At 35.1% G+C, this 22,548-nt stretch overlaps 1 protein-coding gene across 1 annotated transcript in view; it reads right to left on the bottom strand.

Annotated features, from left to right (window-relative positions):
* Pde4d (phosphodiesterase 4D) overlaps nt 1–22,548 on the bottom strand; it is a 1,223,725-nt gene that overhangs the window by 946,686 nt on the left and 254,491 nt on the right. Inside the window, exon 3 of the mRNA XM_010626919.3 lies at nt 2,911–3,140. Coding sequence (XP_010625221.1) covers nt 2,911–3,140 — 230 coding nt within the window. The remainder of the gene's footprint in view (nt 1–2,910; nt 3,141–22,548) is intronic.

Consider the following 22,548-nt stretch of genomic DNA (forward strand, 5'->3'; position numbering starts at 1 on the left):
TACGGCACCATTTCCTTTTAAATGTACATGATCTTGAAATGAGAAATCATGTTTAGTCACCAAACCTTAATTGAATATATAGGGGTTTAAAATAGTCTATTTAAATTTTGTTTTAATAACTTCTTTTTTATTTATTTTTTATTATTATTTTTTATAACTTCTTTCTCAGTTGTGGAAATGAACCTCGCGCAGAAAAGAGTTAATTGAGTCTCTGACTATTGTATTTTAAAAAGCCTTTTGGGAAAGATTGGCCCTTAGCAGGCCTTTGAGAACTTAGACTTCAGAAGTGTGCCACCACTCTAAATGATCAGAGCATCTCACTGTGTCAAAATTGTTTGCAAACAATGTGGTGCTGAACCATTGCTTTCCTCCTGGAAGTCCAGAATTTTGGTATGTGCTAGGCTGAGGGTACCTCAGTGACTAGCTCCCAATTAAAACCATGGGCACTGAGTTCCTGGTAGATTTCCCTCATAGAAGGCATTACTATGAAAACATGTCACGCATGTTACAAGTCATTACTGGGGGGAATTAAATGCATTCTATTTCTTCCCACTTGAAGAAGGGACTCTCAGAAGTCCCTTTGGTTTCTTCCAGATTTTTCCCACATGCCCTTCCCTTTACTGATTTTGCTTTGAATCCTTTAACTATAAAAATGATGGCCATAAAATGAGTATTGGTTGAATTCGGAGAGCTCTCTTGCAGATTGTTGAACCTAGGGGTGGGTGGTCTGGGTACTACAGATTATATCTAGAGATCCCCAAGAGTGCCAAGTGCTCATAGGTGGGCTTTTGTAAGCTGACTGGACTGTGCTAGCTGACATGCTATTTAGAAGGCAGGGACTGGTTGGAAGAAGTGGGTCACTGGGAATGTGATAGAAGGGTATCTTCTCTTCCCTCTGCTTCCTGACTGCCATTAAGTAAGTAGCTTTCCCCCACCAGACCCTTCCATTATTTCTTCCTGCCTTGGAGCCAGCCAACTACGAACTAAAAACGTAAGCCAAATTAAACCTCTTCATCTTTAAATCAGGGGTGTCAGGTATTGTGTTTCGCCAATAAGGAAAGTCACTAAAACACTAGGGAAATTTGGCATGTCTTAAATCTGTGAATTGTGCCATTTACAAAGAAGGATAGCAGTTATTTTGATTCCAAAGATTAGGAAAATAATTTTAGGGGAACAGTAATTTTCCAAGAATGCTCAGGTCAAGTTGGGATATGGAATTTCTACCTACCGTAGTATGAGACTTATGAGACTTAATATATGTACATTCTTTTTTAAACTTGCTATTTTATTTTTCTGGTATATGTTTTATTAGTTTATATTTATTTTGAAGAATACTGGTTCTCATGGCATTTTCACAGATGCGTACAACATAATTTGATTGTGTCCATTCTCCTATTACCATCCCGTACACCCTTGACCTTTCTCTTCCAGATTCCATTCCTTTTGTCTAGTAGCATCCCTTCGGCTTTCATATGTTTTTCCCCCTACATCTTACATGTTAGGGAAAACATGTGACATTTGACTTTCCAAGTCTGGCTTATTTCCTGTAACATGATCTCCAGTTCCATCCATTTCCCTACACATTACATAATTGTGTTATTACTGAGTACTCCATTTTGAATACATACCATATTTTCTTTATTAACCCATTGATGGTTATCTAGGCTAATTTTATATCTTGGATTTTGTAAATTGTGCCTCAGTAAATATGGCTGTTCAGTGTATCCACAGTATACTGACTTTAATTCCTTCAGGTATACACCAAAGAATGATTCTTTTTGTGCATACCATTCATTTAAAATACACATATTTGCTCTTTCCATTAATTCAATGTAATAATTTATTGTCTTGTTTTATCCCTAATAGTTTCCTCATATCTATTAATAATACAGGTCTTTTGGATTGGTCAGTAACAATTTTAACAAGTTTAATTTATTGTCTTAGAGGTAAATTACTGGCCATATTTCTTCTGAGCTCTGCTTTTCTAACAACTTTTAGCAAAATGAAAAGGCATCTTCCTTAGAAACACCTTTTACTTGGCAGAGAATAAAAAAGAATCACATTTGTAGCATAAATTGATTTGTTCCTGTAAATCTTAGCAAATGCTCAAGAGTCCATCCTTTTACTGGTCCCTGATTTCATCTTCTGTCCTTTCCATGATGTTTAAAAATATAGCTGGGCAAAAGAACAAATTAAAGATACAGCATCTTGCTACCTTTTTTTTCATAATTGTTACCTGGTGATATTGCAATTAAAGAGTAAACTCCACTAGTGAACACCAAGAGAAACATTAAAAACCATATTCTGCAAAGGAGGAAGTTGTATGATGGAGATGTCACTATGATTGATATTTTTATAAATATTAATGCTAACTAAAATTGCCATATGTTGAGAACTGAAACAGTATTTTGGTAAGCAACATCTCAACGTAACAAAGGGCAAATTACTAGACTCAGTAATATAATTGCATATTTCTGTTTATTTTAATTATAGTATAAACTATTCTTGATTCCCCATTCATTTTGCATCATTAAACATCACCCACTGTTTCTACATATGTGTGCCTATATGATAATTTGTCCATTATTTTTCATTTTTAAGAATGTTTCTATTGAATTACATATGGTTAATATTAATTTTCTAGGCATGAGTTCCTTTTCCTTTATGTCTTTTAGCATTCACCAACACATTTTGAATACTTTCTTACAAAACAGTTTAACTAAAATGTCTCATCCTGCACAGATGTTACCTTAGAAAAATCATCCTTTTGTGTCTCTTTTGTTTTTTTGACTCTATAAAGACGGCTGTCCTCTCATTCAGATAAAGCAAGGAGCTACCAAAACTCAAAAGACTACAGGTAACAATAAGCATGAATAATATAAAACGGGAACTATGTCCCGAGGGACTCACCCACTGGAGTCTGCAGAAGTGATAGCAATCAGTGGCAGAATCTTCAAGGGGAGGCTGGTTGGTCTTGGAATGTTCTCTGATTCACTTTTCAAGTCAGCCTGTTCCAGTTGTCTGAAGGCAAGGGGAGGAAGCTGTATATTGCGGCATGAAAGTCTTCGAACAAGGTAGGGCTCCATTCCTCGAAAAGGGTCTTCCTCTTCATTACTAGAATGCAGTGTTTCCTCAGAGGCCTAAGGTAAAAGTTTTAAAGAATACAAGAAATCAATCAAAGTCTCAATATTTATCATTGTATAATGAATTTATATCTCACTGAGAAAGATATCAAGTGAAACATAGACATAGAAAGGTAACTGGATATCAACCACATGAACAGAGCAATATTTGGTGAAAAGATCAGAAATCCATGCCTGAAATCTAGATTCATTTTAAAAGTAAGTTGTTCCAATATATTTAGTTTAGCTTGGCTGTAGCAATTGACTGACTTCCCCAGCAATCTTAGAATTTAAGAACTTTGTGTATGAGTTCTACAAAAGGAAAGGTAAATTCAAGTTTTTTTTCTATTTTGTATGAGTGAATTATAAAAAATTAATTTTATTATTTATCTTGATATATTCATTGTCAGAATACGTGTGCTTCTTACAGGCACATAGATGCCTATGAAGAGAGGAAGAAAATTAGTTCTATTTTTCTTCATACTTAGGGCCATGTTCATAACACATTTTCATATTTCTCTAATATTCTCTAGCCAACTTTTTTCTGTTTTTTTGAGACAGGGTCTCACTATGTAGTTGAGACTGACCTGGAACTCACTATGCAGCCCAAGCTGGTCTCGAACTCACAGCAATCCTCCCGCCTCTGCCTCCAGAGTGCTGGGATTAAAGGTAGGCGGCACCACTCCCAGTTTAGCTAATTGTTATAAGACTGTGAGAGGATATTTTTTAAAGTCATGAAAAGAAAATCTTAGAACTCAGTAGCATTTAAGCCACCCCTGAATTCTGTAAATTTCATCTGCACTATTCACATGAAATGGCAAATCAATTCTACAATAAAGTAGAAAATTTAATATTTTGATTCTAGCTGGGAAAACTGTACCATTACATAAGACAATTTCTAAGTGGTTAGAAAGTCTATTCGAATAGTTTTTATCACATTCAATATTGAGACTTATAGAATTATCAAATAGATAATTTGCCTCAAAGACTTTTTTCTTCCTTCCCCCACCCTCACCCAAGAGCTAGGGATTAAACAAATGTCCTCTGAAATGCTGGGCAAGCACTCTAGCACTGAGCTACAGCCCTAGCCCTTCTTAAATCCTGAGACAGGACCTTACTAAATTACCAGGTTAACCTCAAGTTCACCACCCTTCTATCTCAGTCTTGAGTAGCTGGAATTATAGCTTTCTCCCACTACATTCAACTGAGTGCTAGCTTTTTGAATACTAACATTGCCACTTGACTAGCTGTGTTCTTAGAATGTTATTTAACCTTTCTAAGTGGTCTATTCTTAAAAAATATTTAAAAATATTTACCCCGAGGGATTAAATGAGACCATGTATGCAATATGCATAACGGATTGCCTACAACGTGATAAGCAATTGTAAAGGGAAGTTTTGTTCTCTTCTGAGTAATATAGGAAGAAACTCACCCAAGAAGACAAAGTATTTTCCCTCTAATTAGCTTTTTAGTTATAAGTTAAACCACTATAAACTTTGGATCATCCAGACCTAGTTTACAACCTTTATTGCACTCATTATACACTATTTTTGAGCAATTAACTTTGATTCAGTGAAATTGTTTCTCCAAAGATTGAGATAATTTTCTCTGAAAATTGAAATAATGATATTTACCTCTTATGATCACATCTGAATCAGATACAAAGAACATGAAACACCAATATCTGGCATTGAGTTTGATTTCAACACCAAAATAGCAGTTATTACTATTAGAATACAGGCCAGTTTCCTTGTCTTTCCCTTGTACTATGCTGCCTTTGATGCTCATTTTCCTTGGTTTCCAAATAGATTATGTTTCTCTTGCTTGCATCTTGAAAACATGAAGGGATATGCAATGATGGACTCAATTCTGCCCTTCACTGTGTTGTCGAACATTATGAACAATTAGGGTAATAGACAGATAGCCAAAAGCTAAATAAGAAGCTGCAGTCGAAGATATTCTTTCATTTCAAAGCCTAGATCTAAAAATCTAGATTTTTAAAATCTGTGCTTTGAGGAATCTACTTACTCTATAAAACAACATTTAAAAAAACCAATAAAAAATACTGGTAATCTTTATTGAGTATGATTAAGTGGTGCGGTTTTACATATGCTCTCTCCTTTAATTTATACTAAAGCTGTGTGAGCTAACTCCTTTACTTTTCTCACATCACTCATAAAGAAGCAGAGACCTATACAATAGCATCAGTACATAGTAAGTAGGGTGACCAACCATCGTTGTTTACCTAGAAAGTTTTGATTTTAGCATTTAAAGTTCTATGTCCAAGGAAATGCAAGCAAACTAGGATGGCTGACTGATTACCCTAAAAGCAAGGATCTAAATCCAAAATCTGTTTTAGAGATAGCTAGAGCTAACAACGACAACCTTATAATTAGAGATCTTTGGTAGAGAATACTACTAAAAAAATGAAAATAAGACACACATTTATGGACCACAATTTAATAAGCCTCACACTTAAAAAAATAGCAGAACTAAAATAGAACAATCCTACATAAACATTTAAAATTAATAATAATCTGTGATTAAATCAGGAGATAGAAATTACAGGTCCTCCTGTGTACCAATTACACCTCTGGTCTTAAGAAGTCACTTCACCTTTTCAGGCTTTTGCTTCTCTAGGCATAAATTATGAGCTTGTACAAAATAAATCTTAAAATCATTTTCAGTTCTAAAATACTCTGATTTTGTAATAACTCATGGCAAAGTCAATGTTTAAAGAAATGATAAATACAAAAAAGAGAGAAAACTTATACTCATGTAACTTTTTCTGCTTGTGTTTAATTTTTGAAATATCTGTTAGCACATGTTTGCAGAACATAATGCTAACGTTTATCGTGGGGATTGGCACATGCATAGAACACATCTTAATTCATTTTACTTGCACTTCTCCTCCCCTCTGTCTTCCCTCCCTCTATCTTTCTCTAGATTGCTTTCCCAGTTACAAAAGCTCTGTCTCCTCTTTCCAATTAGTTTCCTCTCATTTTGCTTTTTAAAGTTTTTATATTTTAGGTTTCTCATATCATCAAAGCCATGTGATATTAAAACTTGTGTATCTGATTTATTTTGCATAATATTATGGTCTCAAGTTGCGTCCATTTTCCTACAAATGATTCAAAAGAGTACTCCATGAAGTTTTACACTGGGAGAGACTCTGTTTATTTGTGAAATTCATACAAAGAGTTGCAAACCTAACCCAGACTCTTGGATTATTAACAGGCAATAATTGAGTTAATGACTTAACAGAAAAGAACAAAGGATGAGTCTAACAAAGCTTTAGTCACATGGAATATAGCCGGCTGAAATTAACTTTTGTTAGGTGCTTAGCTGTCTACCCTGGATATTAGCATTGCAATTGCAAAAGTGCTTTATGTAACCCAGCTTATTAGATGAATGACTTAATGTTTGTGACATTCTCTTTTTGATAAAACTGCCTCAAGTGGTTACTCCTTTTGAGAGAATGATCTCTGTTCAAAATAAAGTTTATGTTTATGCTCACATACTGTCAGTTTAACCCCCAATTTCCCATATTTTATCTTGATTATAAAAATAAAGCAGTAAATGTCTATATCCTAACATTCTCACTTGGAAGAGTATAACATATCATTTTTACATACACCATGTCAATATGTCAATTATACTTTAGAAATAAAGGGATAACTTTATCAAGGTAGACAGCAGGAGGGTAAATGCCCTTAATCTTGAAAGAAAGAGAATTTAATTACCAGAGTAATATGTACCTTATTTTATTATTTAAAAATGGCACTTTTGCAAGGCATTGAAGGAAATGATAATATTTCTAATGTCTCCAAGCCATTATTTCTCCAAATGCGATGCTCAAGCCCATCTGCATTAGAATCACAGAAGGAGCTTTCTGCGTTTCAGACTCTCAGATCTTCTACTAGATCTGCTGAACCATAATCTCATGGGTCAGAGCCTCAGAGTCTGAATAAAACCCCACTATGATTTTTATGTGTAATATAATTTCAGAACTATGATTTTTATGTGTACTAAAATTTGAGAGCTAATGTTTTTGCTATTTTAGATGCAGTCTAATAAGATTATTTGGCAAAGATACAGCCACAAAGACTTTTGTTGCAGCTCATTTATGATACCAAATAAGCAGATGTAATCTAATTGTTGCAATGAAGCATTGGCTTAATAAATTTTGATATATCATATGATGAAATACTATGAAGCTAATAAAATAATGCAGAGAAATATGTTCATGACATATTGTTAAGTGGGAAGAAGAGGTTATAGAGTGATCTCATTTTTATAAAACGATGGCAAAATAATACCAAAAAAGTCATATTCACTAAAAACTCAGGAAGAATATATTCCAATTCTATAAAGTACCTCTCTCTAGAGGGTGAAGTATATTATTTAAAATTAAAACCACAATACAAGTCATAATAATAAAATGAAACAACATTCACCCTTGCTATCACTGAGAGTGAGAAATATCTCTTATTCAGCTTCAAGATATACAATATCAGGCAGGCATGGTACCAGTGTGCTACATCCTCAGCAAGACAATACAATATCAAAGGAAAAGAAACCTGAAGTATTTGAATTAATTTAAAACAAACCTATTAGATTATAATAAATGAAATCCTTCATTATAATTAGTGACCTATATGAAATAGTTGAAGGACAAGTAATTTTAATGTAATGATTTTCACTATTACAATAAACACCTCTCTGAAAGACATACTTAAATTAATTCCATATTAATTGCCACTTATAATGCATAAGCATTAACTGTATTATTATTATTTTCTTTTATTCAGTTTCTATGGAAGATATCTAATTAATTTTTTTTTCTTTTTTACTTCTTTCAATGTAGAGAGAAAGCCAATGACTTGCAGAGGGATATATAAGCTTTGATTGAAACATACAGTAAATATTTAAAATTTTAAAACAGTATTACATAAAAGAAACATTACAATTAATGCTCCTCGATTTATTTCAAACACACTTACTCCACCCTTCTTGGAACTTTCTGAAGTAATTCTGGAACACCTTTTTTTGTGATTATCTTAAATTGTGCTATTATGGCAAGCTTGATGTGCTAAACTGATTCCAAATGTTTAACTTCCATGGTCATCTTGACATTTACCAGAAATTGCACAGTGCCAGATCCAGTAAATAGGGGATACGGATACACCATAATGTTTTTTAAGAGCCTGCTTCTCCATCAGATGGCACTCAGCAGCAGTATTCACCATATTTATTTTTAATCACACCTCATAAAGACATCAAAGACAACTTCCAGAACTGCTTCAGAAAGTAGAAAGAATGGATTAAATGTATTCCAAGCAAGGGAGAGTATTTTGCAGAGAATCAATAGCAAAGGGTCTTTTACTATAGTAAAAGTTTTTAAATTTAAATATTAATTGTATCTTTTGATCACACATTGAATAGAACTAGTCTTAATTTCTATAATTGCTGATCATCTCATAGCTTATATTTGTTTCATATGAATATATAAAAATAAGATTTTCTGTAGTGAAATCCCTTTAAATATATACACAAATACAATACATACGCAAATACAATACATACACATATATTGCCATTGTATGGAAGAATATTTCTTTCAAAATACACGGCAAGATCACACACACGTCAACACTCCGTTGCAGGTGGGTGTAAACATGTCAATGAGCATTAGTTACACTAGATGCCTTGGATTGTGTACTCGGGAAATGTGTGCCACTTTCTTACTTGACCCCTCAAAACTCTACGTGTACAATTCCTTACTCTCTCCCTCTGTAGTCTTATCATATGTTAAAGATGGTAGAGTCGCAAGATAGAAGATAGATTGTGGTTTCACAATCACTCCTTATGGGAGACGCACGTAGTAATTAGGAATAGTTAATATGACCTACATTAGCAACAAATCATCATCTATTGGAGTAAACCACTAAAATCCAGGTTTTTCTTACTACTGGGAGTACTATTGTAGAGGTATAATCATATATTTGCTTTTAATGAAACCTAGCTTCATTGTGACGTCATTTCCTGGCTTATTTCTTAATTAAACTGGTGCTGCACATGTGCTCACTTCCAAGTTAGCACCAAGTGTTGAGAATATAGAAGTGGATTAAGCATTGATTTTCTGTGAAGCTCTCCCAGTCCATTCAGGAAGAATGGTAAGTAGGTGGATAATCACCCGTGCAAGAAGAAAGCTCTGCTAAGACGTAAGGTTCTTTGGGCATATATTGGTGAGCTAGATACATTCACGAGCAGAAGGGGGTACTAGCCAGATATGACATCAGCAAACTGACAAAACCTGGACCACCTCTGGAACACTAAGATGCATGATTACTCCATGAACTGGGCATTTTTTGTTTGTTTTTTGTCTACTTCTTCAATCATTTCTGTTTAGACTCATTGCCGGTTCCTGTGTTACTCTCTTAAATTTAGGCATTTTCAAGGTGTTATCTTTCAACAATTTCATTTTTCACTCTATATACTCATTTTGAAAATTCAATAAAACAAAAAAAAATACTTTCTTTCTTTCATTCCTCCAAGTCAATCTTCAGCTTACCAATGGTAGCACAATGATTTGCTCATAGACCTGCTCCCTTCTGTGTCCCAGGCACATGACAACATCTGGAAGGAAGGAAGCATGAAAACTTCGCTTGTGTAGGCCTAGCACTCAGCTAGGGCCTGGCATAAAACATGCTAAACAAACCTTGTTGCAGGAATGCATGAACCACATAGACATAACTGTCTCCTTTTTTTCAACTGAAAAAATTGAGAAATGGGTAAATAATATGATACTTGTATTATTAATAATGTGTTTTAAACTGTTAGTATAAATTAGGTGTGAAGCTTGAGCAACTGATAAGGAATTTCTTTCAGAATTCAAAAACTTCTGTCACTCAGATTGCTTTGGTCTATCCTCATCCTTGAACTTTCTTTCAAATACAACTGGACCTTGGCATCTGTGGGTTCAACATTTGAGGATTCTACACCGTGGACTGAAAATCTGTAGAGGAAAAACACCTAATGAACATGTACAGACTTTTTCTTGTCATTATTTCACACATAATGCAATCTTATAACTATTTATACAGCATCTACTTGGTATTATAAGTAATTTAGAGATGATTTAAAGTATATGAAGAATGTACATAGGTCACATGGAAACAGTATTCCATTTGATATAAGAGACTTGAATAACTGCAAACTTTGGTATCCATAGGGATTCCTAAAACCAATCCCAGACAGATACTGGCAGACAACTGTGAATGGACATTATGATGTACATTTCCACCTAATTGTCAAAAAATAAAACTAAAAGATTTCAGATGTTCAGTGCCTTCAGGGGATATATGCTGGGCAGTGTATCGCAGAGATCAGCATAAATAGTTTCATAGGTTTCCAGGAATAGGACAGCTTAAGCTGAGGATGCTTTTTTTTTTTTTTTTAAATCACTTCCAATGCTACATTTCTTTTTTTTCTGTAGGGTCCATTTGATGCATATCATTTTCTACAAAATTAAACTGCACCTGTACTTGAATTTATTGCCTTAAAAAGATAATTTTTGAAGTCTGAACCAATTCTCAAGGAGGTCTAAGAATTTAATAGGTTAGTATTACAGGGAACTGAAATTCATACTTGCAATCTAAAAGTAATGTATGTCAATAATAGACATTGGCTCTTTATACACTATTCTTTTACATAGCCATGAAATCTGTTACCGTATACAACAATAATTGAAAATAAGCTTTATGAGTCTGTAAAACTTATGTGAAATGTTTTCCTTATCACAGTACTCATACATGCTTTATTTTAAAATTAATGTTAACAATGCCCAAATAATCTCAGAAAATTCACAAGTCAAGGCAAAAGAAATAAATACTTAAGTCATTTTTAATATTATGCTCAACTAACAATAAATTTTCAAATGGAAATCTGTTTAATGATGGAGAAGGCATCTTACAAAATGAATTCCACGTAAAAATGAAAATTTCCACCTCAGGTTAACACAAAGATAAGGAGATCACTTTCAAACATCCACAGAGCATAATCTAAATACAGGCTGTGATTCATACTGATTAGAAGAGACAGAAAACACTCAGGTTTTCTAAAATCCTTTCCTATAACTCATCAAAACTTCTAAAAAGTTTATAAAAAGTATAGAAAAAATTCTCCTTCAGTAATATTCTCATCAACAACAAAATCTATCTGAAACCCTAGGATTCAATTAACCTTCTGAAAATAGTATTGTACCTTTCCAGGCTGACCTTGAAAAATGATGTTGATTTTATTTTGTTAGTAGAGGAAGGAAAAAATAAGGAAAGAGATGATTTCTACCAATTATTTATTTCACAATGATACACAGGAACAGAATCAGAACTGTAAAAAAGAAACTAACATTGCCTTTTTTTCTTTGTCGTCCCCCAAAATCATGTATTTCTAGTTGAGTAAGTTAAAACCCAGCTGGCTAAGTCTCTTGGTGTTTTGAAAAATCTTTCACTTGAGGAATGAGATGTCACTTCACAACCTTAATAGGAACATAAATAACCTATTGTGTTCATTTTCAAGTTTTAGTTAAATACAACGGTTACTCAAAAATATAATTGCACACATGGAGTTGCAAACCAAATTAATCATTTAAGTAAAGGCATATTTATAATAATAAGTCTATACATCTAAAATAAACTGACAAATACTGGACTGTGTGGAGGAAAAGTGAAAACAAAATAAAATGAAATTCTCTCCATATGGAGGGTACCAGAGATCGTTTTTTGCTCTTAGCTTTGATGTTCAGATTACTATAAAGTGTTTCGCTGACAAACTATGGATTAAACAATGTTCATCTGAAACCTACATTCAACATCATAGTTGATATTAAATAATGTGTAATTTTTTTGTTGGGTTTTTTTTGGTATCAGGGATCGAATTCAGGACCTTGTGCTTATGAGGCATGTGGTGGTACCACTGAGATAAAACCTAACAAGATATTCCTCATCACCCCTTTATTAAGCATTTTAATAGTATTTATTATACTATATATCCTGTATATAATACTGACTATTGCAAAAGCCATGAACTAATTTTATTTTCTTATTTTATAGACTTTGAAAATGAGGCTTACAAGTTAGTATGCATAGCACAAGTCTATTAGTTAAGTAGCAAAGCCATTTTTTAAAAGGGCTTTTTAAAAAGACATTAAGTGCATTACATGATCCTCTACAGGAGTCCCTAACCCCCCCGGCCACACACTACACTGGCTTCTCCTCCTCCTAGTCTACTGGTGCTTCCCTCATTGCACCTGGAGGATCCAGGAGGAGCCAATGGGTCATTCCTTCACCAATGACCCTAAGGTCTGCACAGCTCCAGCAACACAGAAAATGCTCAGCAAGTATCTGAAGAGTAACTCAATGAAATGTTTGGTGATTTCATATCTAAGCAGTCAGTTGATAAGACCAAGGAACTTTGGGAAAAGATCCCCACTCTGAATCACCAAATGGCTCACCGAATTTACACCTTCCCAGCCCAGATCCACCCATCTCTTTCCACCAACAGGTGGAATATGTTGAGCAATACGTTACTTAATTAAAATGTGAGAGAAAGACAGCAAATATCTTACAAAATAAAAATACTAGCTAGAAACTTCCAAATTCACAAGAGAGATATGGACATTCAGATTTATGAATTCAAAGAGCTCCAAGAAGTATCAACCCAAAGAAGATAAATACTGACAAAAATAAAGGGCACAAAGAGAATATGATAGCAATGAAAAGGACTCATCATAGACCACAAGACTATCAGCAGATATCTTGAAAGAAATCCAGCAGGCTAGGAAGATGTAGAATAATATATTCAAAGTTAATGAAGGCAAAAAATTGCCAGCCAAGAATACTATACTCTGAAAAGTGATTGTTTAAAGAAATGGATGGATAAAGACAATCCTAGACAAACAAAAGCTGACAGCTTTGGTCATCACAGCATCTACCCTCTGACAAATGCTAAACGAAGTTCTTTGAGTGGAAATCAAAGGCTGCTAATTAATAATGAAAACACAAGAAAGTAGATCCAATGGAGATATTTAAAAGACAATAAAATCTCTCTCGGATCTACTTTGTGGTTACCATAGCGCTTCCAAAAACATCTGATAGTTATAGCATTATATTTTCAGATGGTAACATAATTTCAAGTGTGTAAAAAAACTCAAATTCTCCCCACCGTGTTATGATACAATGTCATATATTCCTTTCTTTTATATTCTCCATTAACAAAGTATTGTACAGTTGTTGTTAACACTTTTGTCTTTCAATTTTTGTCTTTTGCCTTTATTTTAAAATTAAAACACCCACATGACCATTATATTATTATTCAGAATTCAACTTCAGTTTCAATTTTAATGAATTTTGTAGTCTCATGTTTTCATTATTTATTGCTATCATATTCTCATATACTTGTTCTGATGTTAACAGCTGTTGTTGAGGGTAAGCAAAAGGAATACATCTTGTACATTTTATCAGTGTGTATTGGTAGCTTCATTATAGGAAGCAGTTTGGTAGTTCCTCAAAAGATGAAAGATAGAACTTCCATTTGATCCAGCAATCCCACTTTTGAGTATACATTCAAAGGAAATATAATTGATACATGAAAGACAGATCTGTAGCACTGTGTTCATTGTGGTATTATTCAAAATAGCCAAGATACAGAAACAACCTAAATTTTTATCAACAGAAAAATGCATAAAGAAAAGGTAGTATGTATGTAAAGTGAACTATCATTCATCAATGAAAAAGAAGGCAGTTCTGCCACTTGGCTAAACATGGGTAAACCTGGAAGACATTATGCTCAGTAAATAACCCAGGCACAGACACTCAAATGCCGTTTGATTTCTTATATGTGGAATCTAAAAGGAACTTACAGACACAAAGACAGAAATAGTGGTTGCTCATGTCTGTGGTGGAGGAACTTTGGGTTAAAGGCACTAACTTTCACTTGTAAGATGAATATATTCTACGGATCTAAGCTAAAGAATGGTGATTATAGTTAGTAATACTGTATTGTTTACTTGAAATTTGCAAAGAGAGGTATTACATGTCTTCACTATATACACACATATTCACAGCCAAAGAATATGAGGATGGATGCGTTGACTTATTACACTGCAATAATTATTAATGTATGTAAGCATACATATAGCAAAGCACTACATTGTAAACTGTAACTATGTATAGATAACTATGATTATCAATCATACCACAATAAAGCTAAAAAAAGTGCTAATCCTTTGTGAATCATCAGAGATCATTTATCAAGCCTTTACATTTAACCTTTAATTATAGAGTAGGGGAAAGGTAATAAGAGAAAACAAAAAAAATGAGAAAATGAAAAAATGGAAAAAAAGTGTTTGTAAATGGGGAAGGGAAGAGGGGGTAAAGGGAGGGCAGGGACAAGGGGAAAAAATGAGAACCAAGACCTGTCATGTAAAGGTACAAGCTCCCAACAATGAATGTAACTGTACTGAATACCTAAAATGTACCAATAAACTCAATGAAAAAATATTCAGAGACACGTGACTATGTTAAGCAACAGCATAGGGATGCAATCAGCAAATTCCAAACTATGAGAAATTCCTTAGGAATTTAGAATTTTTAAAAATTAATTTAGAAAATTTTCAACAAATCTATATAAAAACAGAGGATAGAAAGGGGAAATGAATAGGTTAAAAGATAAATTTGTGGAACAATAATTTTCATTTATTAATCTTGTTTGGGACCATTTCATACAAAAAAAATAAAAAATTAAAAAGATGGAAACAAAGTCTTTGTAAATAGGGAAAGGTGGCGGGGGAAGGGGAGAGCAGGGGAATAGGGAAAAAAAAAAGAACCAAGATACATAGTGTAAAAGTACAAGACATTAATGATGAATGTAACTATATTGCATACCTAAAATGTACAAATAAACTTACTGGAAAAATATTAGAGAAACTTGATATTAAAAATGGGGGGGATTTATTAGAAGAGTATACAAGCATTTTAATATGACTGAGATAATTTTTTAAAAGTCTGTCATTAAACAGGTACTCAAACAGAGACAAAGGAATATTCTATGTTGAATTTGCTGGAAATAATCCTAGTGGAAGGGAATGTGTATGGGAATATAGAAGGCAGGAGATTAGCTGTATATTTAGAATCACTGGACTGGATACCTGAGTCTTTAAAATGTATCATACCACACTGCGTGCTTTTCTACATATTTGAAAGTTTCCATTATACATCATCTGAAAATGAAAATTCATCTGAAAATTCATCTTAAGGAGAATTAAGGCACTAAGCCAAGAGGAAGGGATTCCAGCAAGTGGAATTTGCAGCAATAAAATAATGCTTGTATCACCATTTTACCAAAGGCTGGCTCTAAAACTAGGGTTATAGTTTTATGCTCATGGTACCCTATGAGGAAAGTAAGAAAACTAATTAAAACAAATCCATAAAATGCTAAGTATTCCTCCGAGACAGAAGCTGTGTGCACTACTCACATTATCATAATGATGATGGCAACGATGATATAAGATGCTAAGACTTGGTGGTATCGCTCCATGAGAGGAATTTTTTCATTGTTTATTATCCGTGCTATAAAAGGGTGATTCACAGCTCTAGTCCCACCACTTAGCATCCACTAACCTTTTCAAAGCTAAGTGCCTCTTCCGTTTGTCCTGAAACTAAATGCTCAGAGGAAAACACTGTCACTTATAAATACTGTTTAGGAAAATCAATCACCTTCCAATCAAGTCCCTTCAAACAAACAGGAAGTTTCCCAGAATTCAGTAATCCATTGCTTTCATAATTAGCATCTACCCCTCAGGACTGCATTCTAAGTACACTTATCCCTGGTTCTCAACTTCAAGGCTTTAGACTTTTCTTTGCTTCAAGGTTGTAAAGCAATTTCTCCATTGTCTTGAGTTTGAGAATATTAATAGAGTTTCACAATAAAAGGTATAAAATGTTTGTAAGAATTTTAAAACTAGGTATCTAGCGATTAGTTCCTCTGTAAATAATTTAACCTCTAAATACTATTTTTTAGGTTAGTTATAAGAGTGTTTTTCAAAATGTTTTCAGTTACCACCACGAACCATAAAAAAATCTAAATAATTTCCCAATAGTTTGATTTATTATCAAGGGTGTCCTTGAAGGATAGAATAACAAATCATCCAAACCTCAGGTCAACAAGAATTTTCTAAGTTAGATTATAAATATCACTGGATATAAAGCATTTCTTAGCTGGCAAAAACATCTAAAAAGTAGAAAAATCCTAGACATCTATAAAATACAGAATGGAGTAAATTGTCAGAAAAAACCTGAGACAATTGAGTATTTTGATTTTAGAATCAAGTGATACTCTTAATCCATACCATAAATAGTTGCAAAAATGCTTCACATCTCAGTTTTGGTATTACACATACACATTTGAATTTAATCTTATAATGGATGTTATTTGATGCAAAACACACATTCTCATTCCATGTTACTTGCCTGAGAGACTCTTCAGAGTACTATCCTGAGTTTAAAATGACACCTAGCCCAATATTCTACTTGTTCTATAACCCTCTCTACCTGGTTAGCTGATTTTTCCTACAGTGCTGGTAAGCAGACTGATACTCTGCATTTGAATATCCCCAATCATGAAGTCTGAAAATATTTAATGGGTACCTATCATACAGCAGGCGCTGGTTAGCTTCTGGGATACAGCTTTAAACAAAATGGGCATAGGTTTCTGTTGTCAAAATGCTTACATTCCACCAGTTCCTGGAATGGAATTGACCACTCTACCTGTTTTACTTCATTTATTAATGAGTAGGTACAAGACACTGTGAGAAATGATTATGCATATGTAGTGTAGAAATGCTATCCTTTATCATCTGTGTTTGGTTTTTATAAATTACAACAAATGTTTTAGAAGGCAATAGGAACAAAAGTTTAGTCCTAGATTCTTACTGTGAGGGTCAAAGGCAGATACTGATGGGTTGGAGTAGTATTAGGTTTAAAGGGTTAAGGCTGGGGATTTAGCTCAGTGGTGCCACTGCCTAACTTGCAAGCACAAGGTTCTGAGCTCAATTTCTGGTATCAAAAAATAAAACAGCAGGGGGAAGGTAATAAGAGAAAAGAAAAAAATGGAAAAAAAAAGTGCTTGTAAATGAGGAGGGGAGGAGGGGGTGAGGGGAGGGCAGGGACAAGGGACAAAAATGAGAACCAAGACCTGTCATGTAAAGGTACAAGATCCCAATAATGAATGTAACTGTACTGTATACCTAAAATGTAGCAATAAACTCAATGTAAAAAATAAATAAAACAAACAAAAAATAAAAATAGTTAAGTTCATGCTTCTTATGTTCAGTATTGGTAATATTTTTTCTAAAAGTTTATTTGCTCAAAAGTAGATTTTATGTGATAAAAAGTCACCATTTGGTAAAAGCTATAGACCTTCTCATTTGGCAGAAAGTATTTGTAAAGCTGTTGCCCTATTATATTTTTCCTATATAGTGTGATGTAGACTGAATAGTATAGTAGCTAATGTGTAATTACAACAGTAATTACAACAACAGTATAGTAGCTAATGTGTAATTTTGAGAATTAGTTCTAAATTATTTTATTTTATTCAATTTTATAGCTAGCAATGATACAACAAACCTACTACCAGACCATCAGATTATTAGGATTATCTAAAAGATACTCAAACCTTATAACACCATCTCAGTTACATCCACGATAGGAACAGTGTGCTCTGGATAGTACAGAAGCCATATGTATGCAGGGCAGATGCTTTCAGCTGACTTGTGTTATTTTGCAGGAGAAATCCCTGCACAGTTCTCAGGAGCAGACTGCTGCAAACAGCACTAATGAGGGCGAGGCTGTCATTCAGCTTCTTGACCAGCCCTGATAGCCTCACTGAGGAAAGCAGGTCTGCTACCTCAGGCACCTCACGAAAGATGCCACTTTTCATAGAAAATTCCAGATTCTAAGAAGGGCACAGCAACTCCCACCAGGTCAACGCTATTGGGAAAGAGAATGGAGCTTCCAAAAGGACCCGTTCTGCTAAGCTGGGGCCAAACCACAGCAGAGCCTCCCCCTTTCGAACAGCTGTATGGCACCAGGCGAAAAGACAAAGTACAAGATTTAGCCTATGGCAGCTACTTGCTGACCTCTGTCCTAGACCATTACTACAGAACGGCAAATAATAACACTTGGAGAAAACTGAGTCACCTGTTTCAAAATGGAATTCAGTTGTACTCAAGAAAACTAGAAGAGGGATACAAGCTTCCAGACACAATGTTTTCTTCTACACATTTCTTAATTTTATGCTGAAAGAACACATAGAGTGTTTATTAGGCCTTGTCTGTGCACTCATATTATAGAAATAGTAGTCCTCTTTTATCCAGAGAGTGCCACACTGTACAGTCAGTTTTGTCCTATACATAATAATGATCAAGTTTAATGTAAATACAATGAGAAATGAACAACTAAGGAGAATTACAACAAAATACTCTAATGAAAGCTATTTCAAACTTATGACTGTATTCTGAAATTGTCCATTTCATTTTCTTCAAAACACAGCTAATCCAGAGTAACCAAAATCCAGCAAGATGAAGCCATGGACCAGGGAGGATCACTGGATTCAAAGGAGGAGTCCACGTCAGGTCACTGGCTCGCCACTAGGACAATATGCCCTTTCTGTGTGTGGGCCACAGGGCAACTTGTTGCTGTGACAGAGATGTCTGGCCCACAAAGCTGCAAACAGTGACTAGCAGGCCTCGCTGACCCCTGGTCTAGGGCAAAAATCAACATCAGAACAGAGTGTAAATAGCTGGTTTCCTAACTGATGATCATCAAAAAACAATTTACAGCATTTTAAGAAACGGCTACTCCAAGGAACAGTTCCCAGACCTTAGCCTGGGGTGGGGAAAGTGGCACCTCCAAGAAAAAAGAAAAAAAATGGGCAGTAAAGAAAGAAAACCTTTGATAGACATTCAAAGTTTGTCTTATGTTGTCGATGCTGTTGCTCTTCAGGCAGCTCGTATTTACAGCCACTAAGTAAGTCATCGCTGGGACAGTGGGGCATGAAAGGAGGACTGACAGAAATCCATCACGATGTAGAAATGCTTGTGTGCTGACACTTCTGAGAGCGCCCAGAAAAGCTATAAGACAGAGAATGCTACGTAAAAGACATCCCAATTGAAGATATTCCCTTAATGATGCATGACACACCCTCCCAATCCAAATCTTTAAAGGAAACTAATTGAAAATTTTTAAAAGGATCTTTTTTTTTTCCTAGCAGAAAAAAATACCACCTCCCCACTAAGAGCTGCATGGACATATGCATCTGCTTTATTATTTCAATCTATTTCTTTAGAAAGCCACTCAAAAGTTATCCTTTTAAAAAAGGAACCCTACTTTTCCTAAACATGACCTAAAAAGATTCCATTTTATTCTATTCAGATTATTTCAGCGAAAAGGAAAAGCACAATGTGACTTTATAAGATAGTATAGCTTTTGGAATGAAGTAATCAGCAGGAGGAAAGATAAGATGCTCAGGAAGATTCAAGAAAAAGTCTGACTTCTGCAACTGGGACTTGGGAACATTGGCAAATCTAATTTCCCTCTGGGTAGAAACATATTCAAGGAAAATGCCTGCTGTAATGAAGGAATAGACTGTTCCGCAGCTGAAAGAAAAGATGATGGAACAGCATCCCTTTAATTGACCCATATGGGTGCTACAAATGTCACCAGCAGACTTATAAGCCCGCTGATTTCTGTGCAGAAGATCCCTCTTTAGGAAAACATCGTATTCCAAGCAATTAAACACTAGACATTGCATATTGGAAGGACAACTAGAATCCCATGAACATAAAAGAGGCCAATGTATTTCAGACATACCTGATTCTAGCAAAACATCTTTTTCTACCGGTGGTTCAAGATCTGCCCACATATGAGACCAATTATCCCTCTTGGCTATAGTAATTTTTAGAGTCTGACTTCAAGACTTTTGCAACTATGCAATTCCTACCTCACTTCTGAGCCACATAAGCATTTTCCTAAAGACACTGTTAATAGCTAACTCTTGACTTTTTGGATTCCTTGCCCAGATGTCAGATATCCAATACCTGACTCCCTAAGCCTCCATATCTACTCGCCGTCCATACGAGCTTTCTGACCCTGCCTTTTTTGTTTGTTTGTTTGTTTGTACTGGGGATCGAACTCAGGTCCTTGAGCTTGCAAGGCAGGTGGCAGCACCACTGAGCTAAACACCCAGCCCAGATCCTGCCTTTTTAAACCACATAGAATCCTGAATTAGTATCTGCTTCCCATCTTCATCATCACTGTATACTTCCGTGTCACTGTAAACCCCCACCTCCAAATCCAACCTCTACTACATGCAGTAACTTTTTTACTAAGAATTAATCATGTATCCACTTTCCCTTCCAAATTTTTATCTTTGTTTGATTTTTAGGCAAGTACTAATTTCTGACTGTAACCCGGTTCTTATATGACAAAACCACAGTTAGTCCATTCAATATTTAACTGCTGATTTATCAATTAATCTAGAAAAACAAGGCAATGTGTGATGTACTACTTTGGGTACATCATATGTGTGGGTATGCGCAATTGTCACAAAAATTTAGTAATGTATATGGCATGCTTACTATTTTATAGGCCACAAATAAGAAACACAAAAATATACCAATTTGCCCTAAGTTGCACTATTAATAAGAAAGATGAAAAAGCCACGCTCATCTGGCTGTAAAATCAGTCTCCATGAGAAACTACTACATGTGTCACTCTTAATAAATACTACCTCTTGGTATTTCTACCCATACATAAGTCCTGCCGTATGGATTCTGGTGTAGTAATATGATTTGCTTCAGACAAAGAAACATCAAAAACATGATACAAGCAAAGACTTGAAAAGTGCTTGCATGGTGAATAAGCCCTATTATCTTAAGGAAAAAAAACTAATGTCTCCAAAGGAAAAGGGAAGTTTGTTAGTATGTGGGCTCCAGACTTAATTTGCCACATCTACTCCCTCCTGATTCTCCAGCCTGTGGTCCCTCCTGCAGATTTTGGGCTTGGCAGCTTCCACAATCCTGTAAGCCAGTTCTTTAAAATCTCTTCTCTCTCTCCTGTCCCCCTGCCCCGTAGATCCTTCTTTCTCCCCCGCTCCCTACACACATACATACACACATCCACACTCGCAAAATCCTACCAATTCTATTTCTCTAGAGAACACTGGGTACTGGGAGGAGAGAGAGAGAGTGAATATAGCAGAGCCCAATGGGACCACATATGTACATGACCCACCTTGGACTTTCTAGTTCAGACCAGCCACCAGGTGAATGCAGGTAGGTTGATACTATATGGAACAGAGGATTCACCCAGCTATTCCTTGATCTGGCTTGACGACTTTTGAGGCAAAATAAATAAATAAATAAATCTTGTTTAAGCCTCTAAGTTTGTTGCTCATTATGGGACACAAAATAAGTGAAACGTCTTTTTTTCCATCCATTCTCTCCCATCCTAGGCAGAGACTAATCTCTGAGAGCAGGCAATCTAGGGTCAGTCTGTACTTGGGAATTGTTTAACTCCTAATCAGTGAAGCCACAATTTCATTCAAATCAATTATCTAGGGTGATGTCTGCCTCTGCATAATGATCATATATGGACTTTTAACAGACGTTTGACTGGTTTACAGCTTCAGCCTTATTTCTGGGTCTATTTATAAAAATTGGAAAGGGAGCATGATCCAGACAAAGATACTCCATTAGAAAAAGAAAAGCTTAACCATTCTACAGAAAATCCTGCAGGGCCCTAGAGGCTCTAAGTTACCCTAAATTTGGGAGTGGCGTCATTGGAATGCAAGAAGAGCTGCTGTAGGTGTCGCGGAGTCACTTGATGACACGCAACAAGAATAAGTGGACGTAGTTTTACAGCCCAAGAGAACATGGCTCATGAATGGGCACAGCCACAGAGGCCTTTGAGAATCCAAGAATAATGAGGTCAATTAAACCCTGCCTATCACTGTTCAAGGAAAATGTCATGATGCAGCTGCCTTGAGACCCAGACTCAAGGGACAGGCAGTGCTATTAAATGTGGGCAAAGAATAAAAGTGGATGCAGAGGGCTGTGTCTAGCTGCTCAGAATGCCAATGTGCTGTAATTTTGAGCATAGGATTCAAATTTAAATGAAGAAAAATACATTTGAGGGTTTGTTTGTTTATCTACAGAGTACATTTAATAACCTCATTAGCATGCTAAATGAAAAGCTGAACTGAAATTTTGAGTCAATTTTCTGGAGCTCTATTATAGGTGTAAGCGCTAAATAGACCAAGAATACTTAATATTAACTCTTCTATGTTCTAAAATGTGTCCTCCCAGGAA

The sequence above is a fragment of the Fukomys damarensis genome, unplaced genomic scaffold (genome assembly GCF_012274545.1).
Source record: "Fukomys damarensis isolate Sample0158 unplaced genomic scaffold, DMR_v1.0_HiC HiC_scaffold_1, whole genome shotgun sequence".
In the NCBI taxonomy this organism is placed as follows: Eukaryota; Metazoa; Chordata; class Mammalia; order Rodentia; family Bathyergidae; genus Fukomys; species Fukomys damarensis.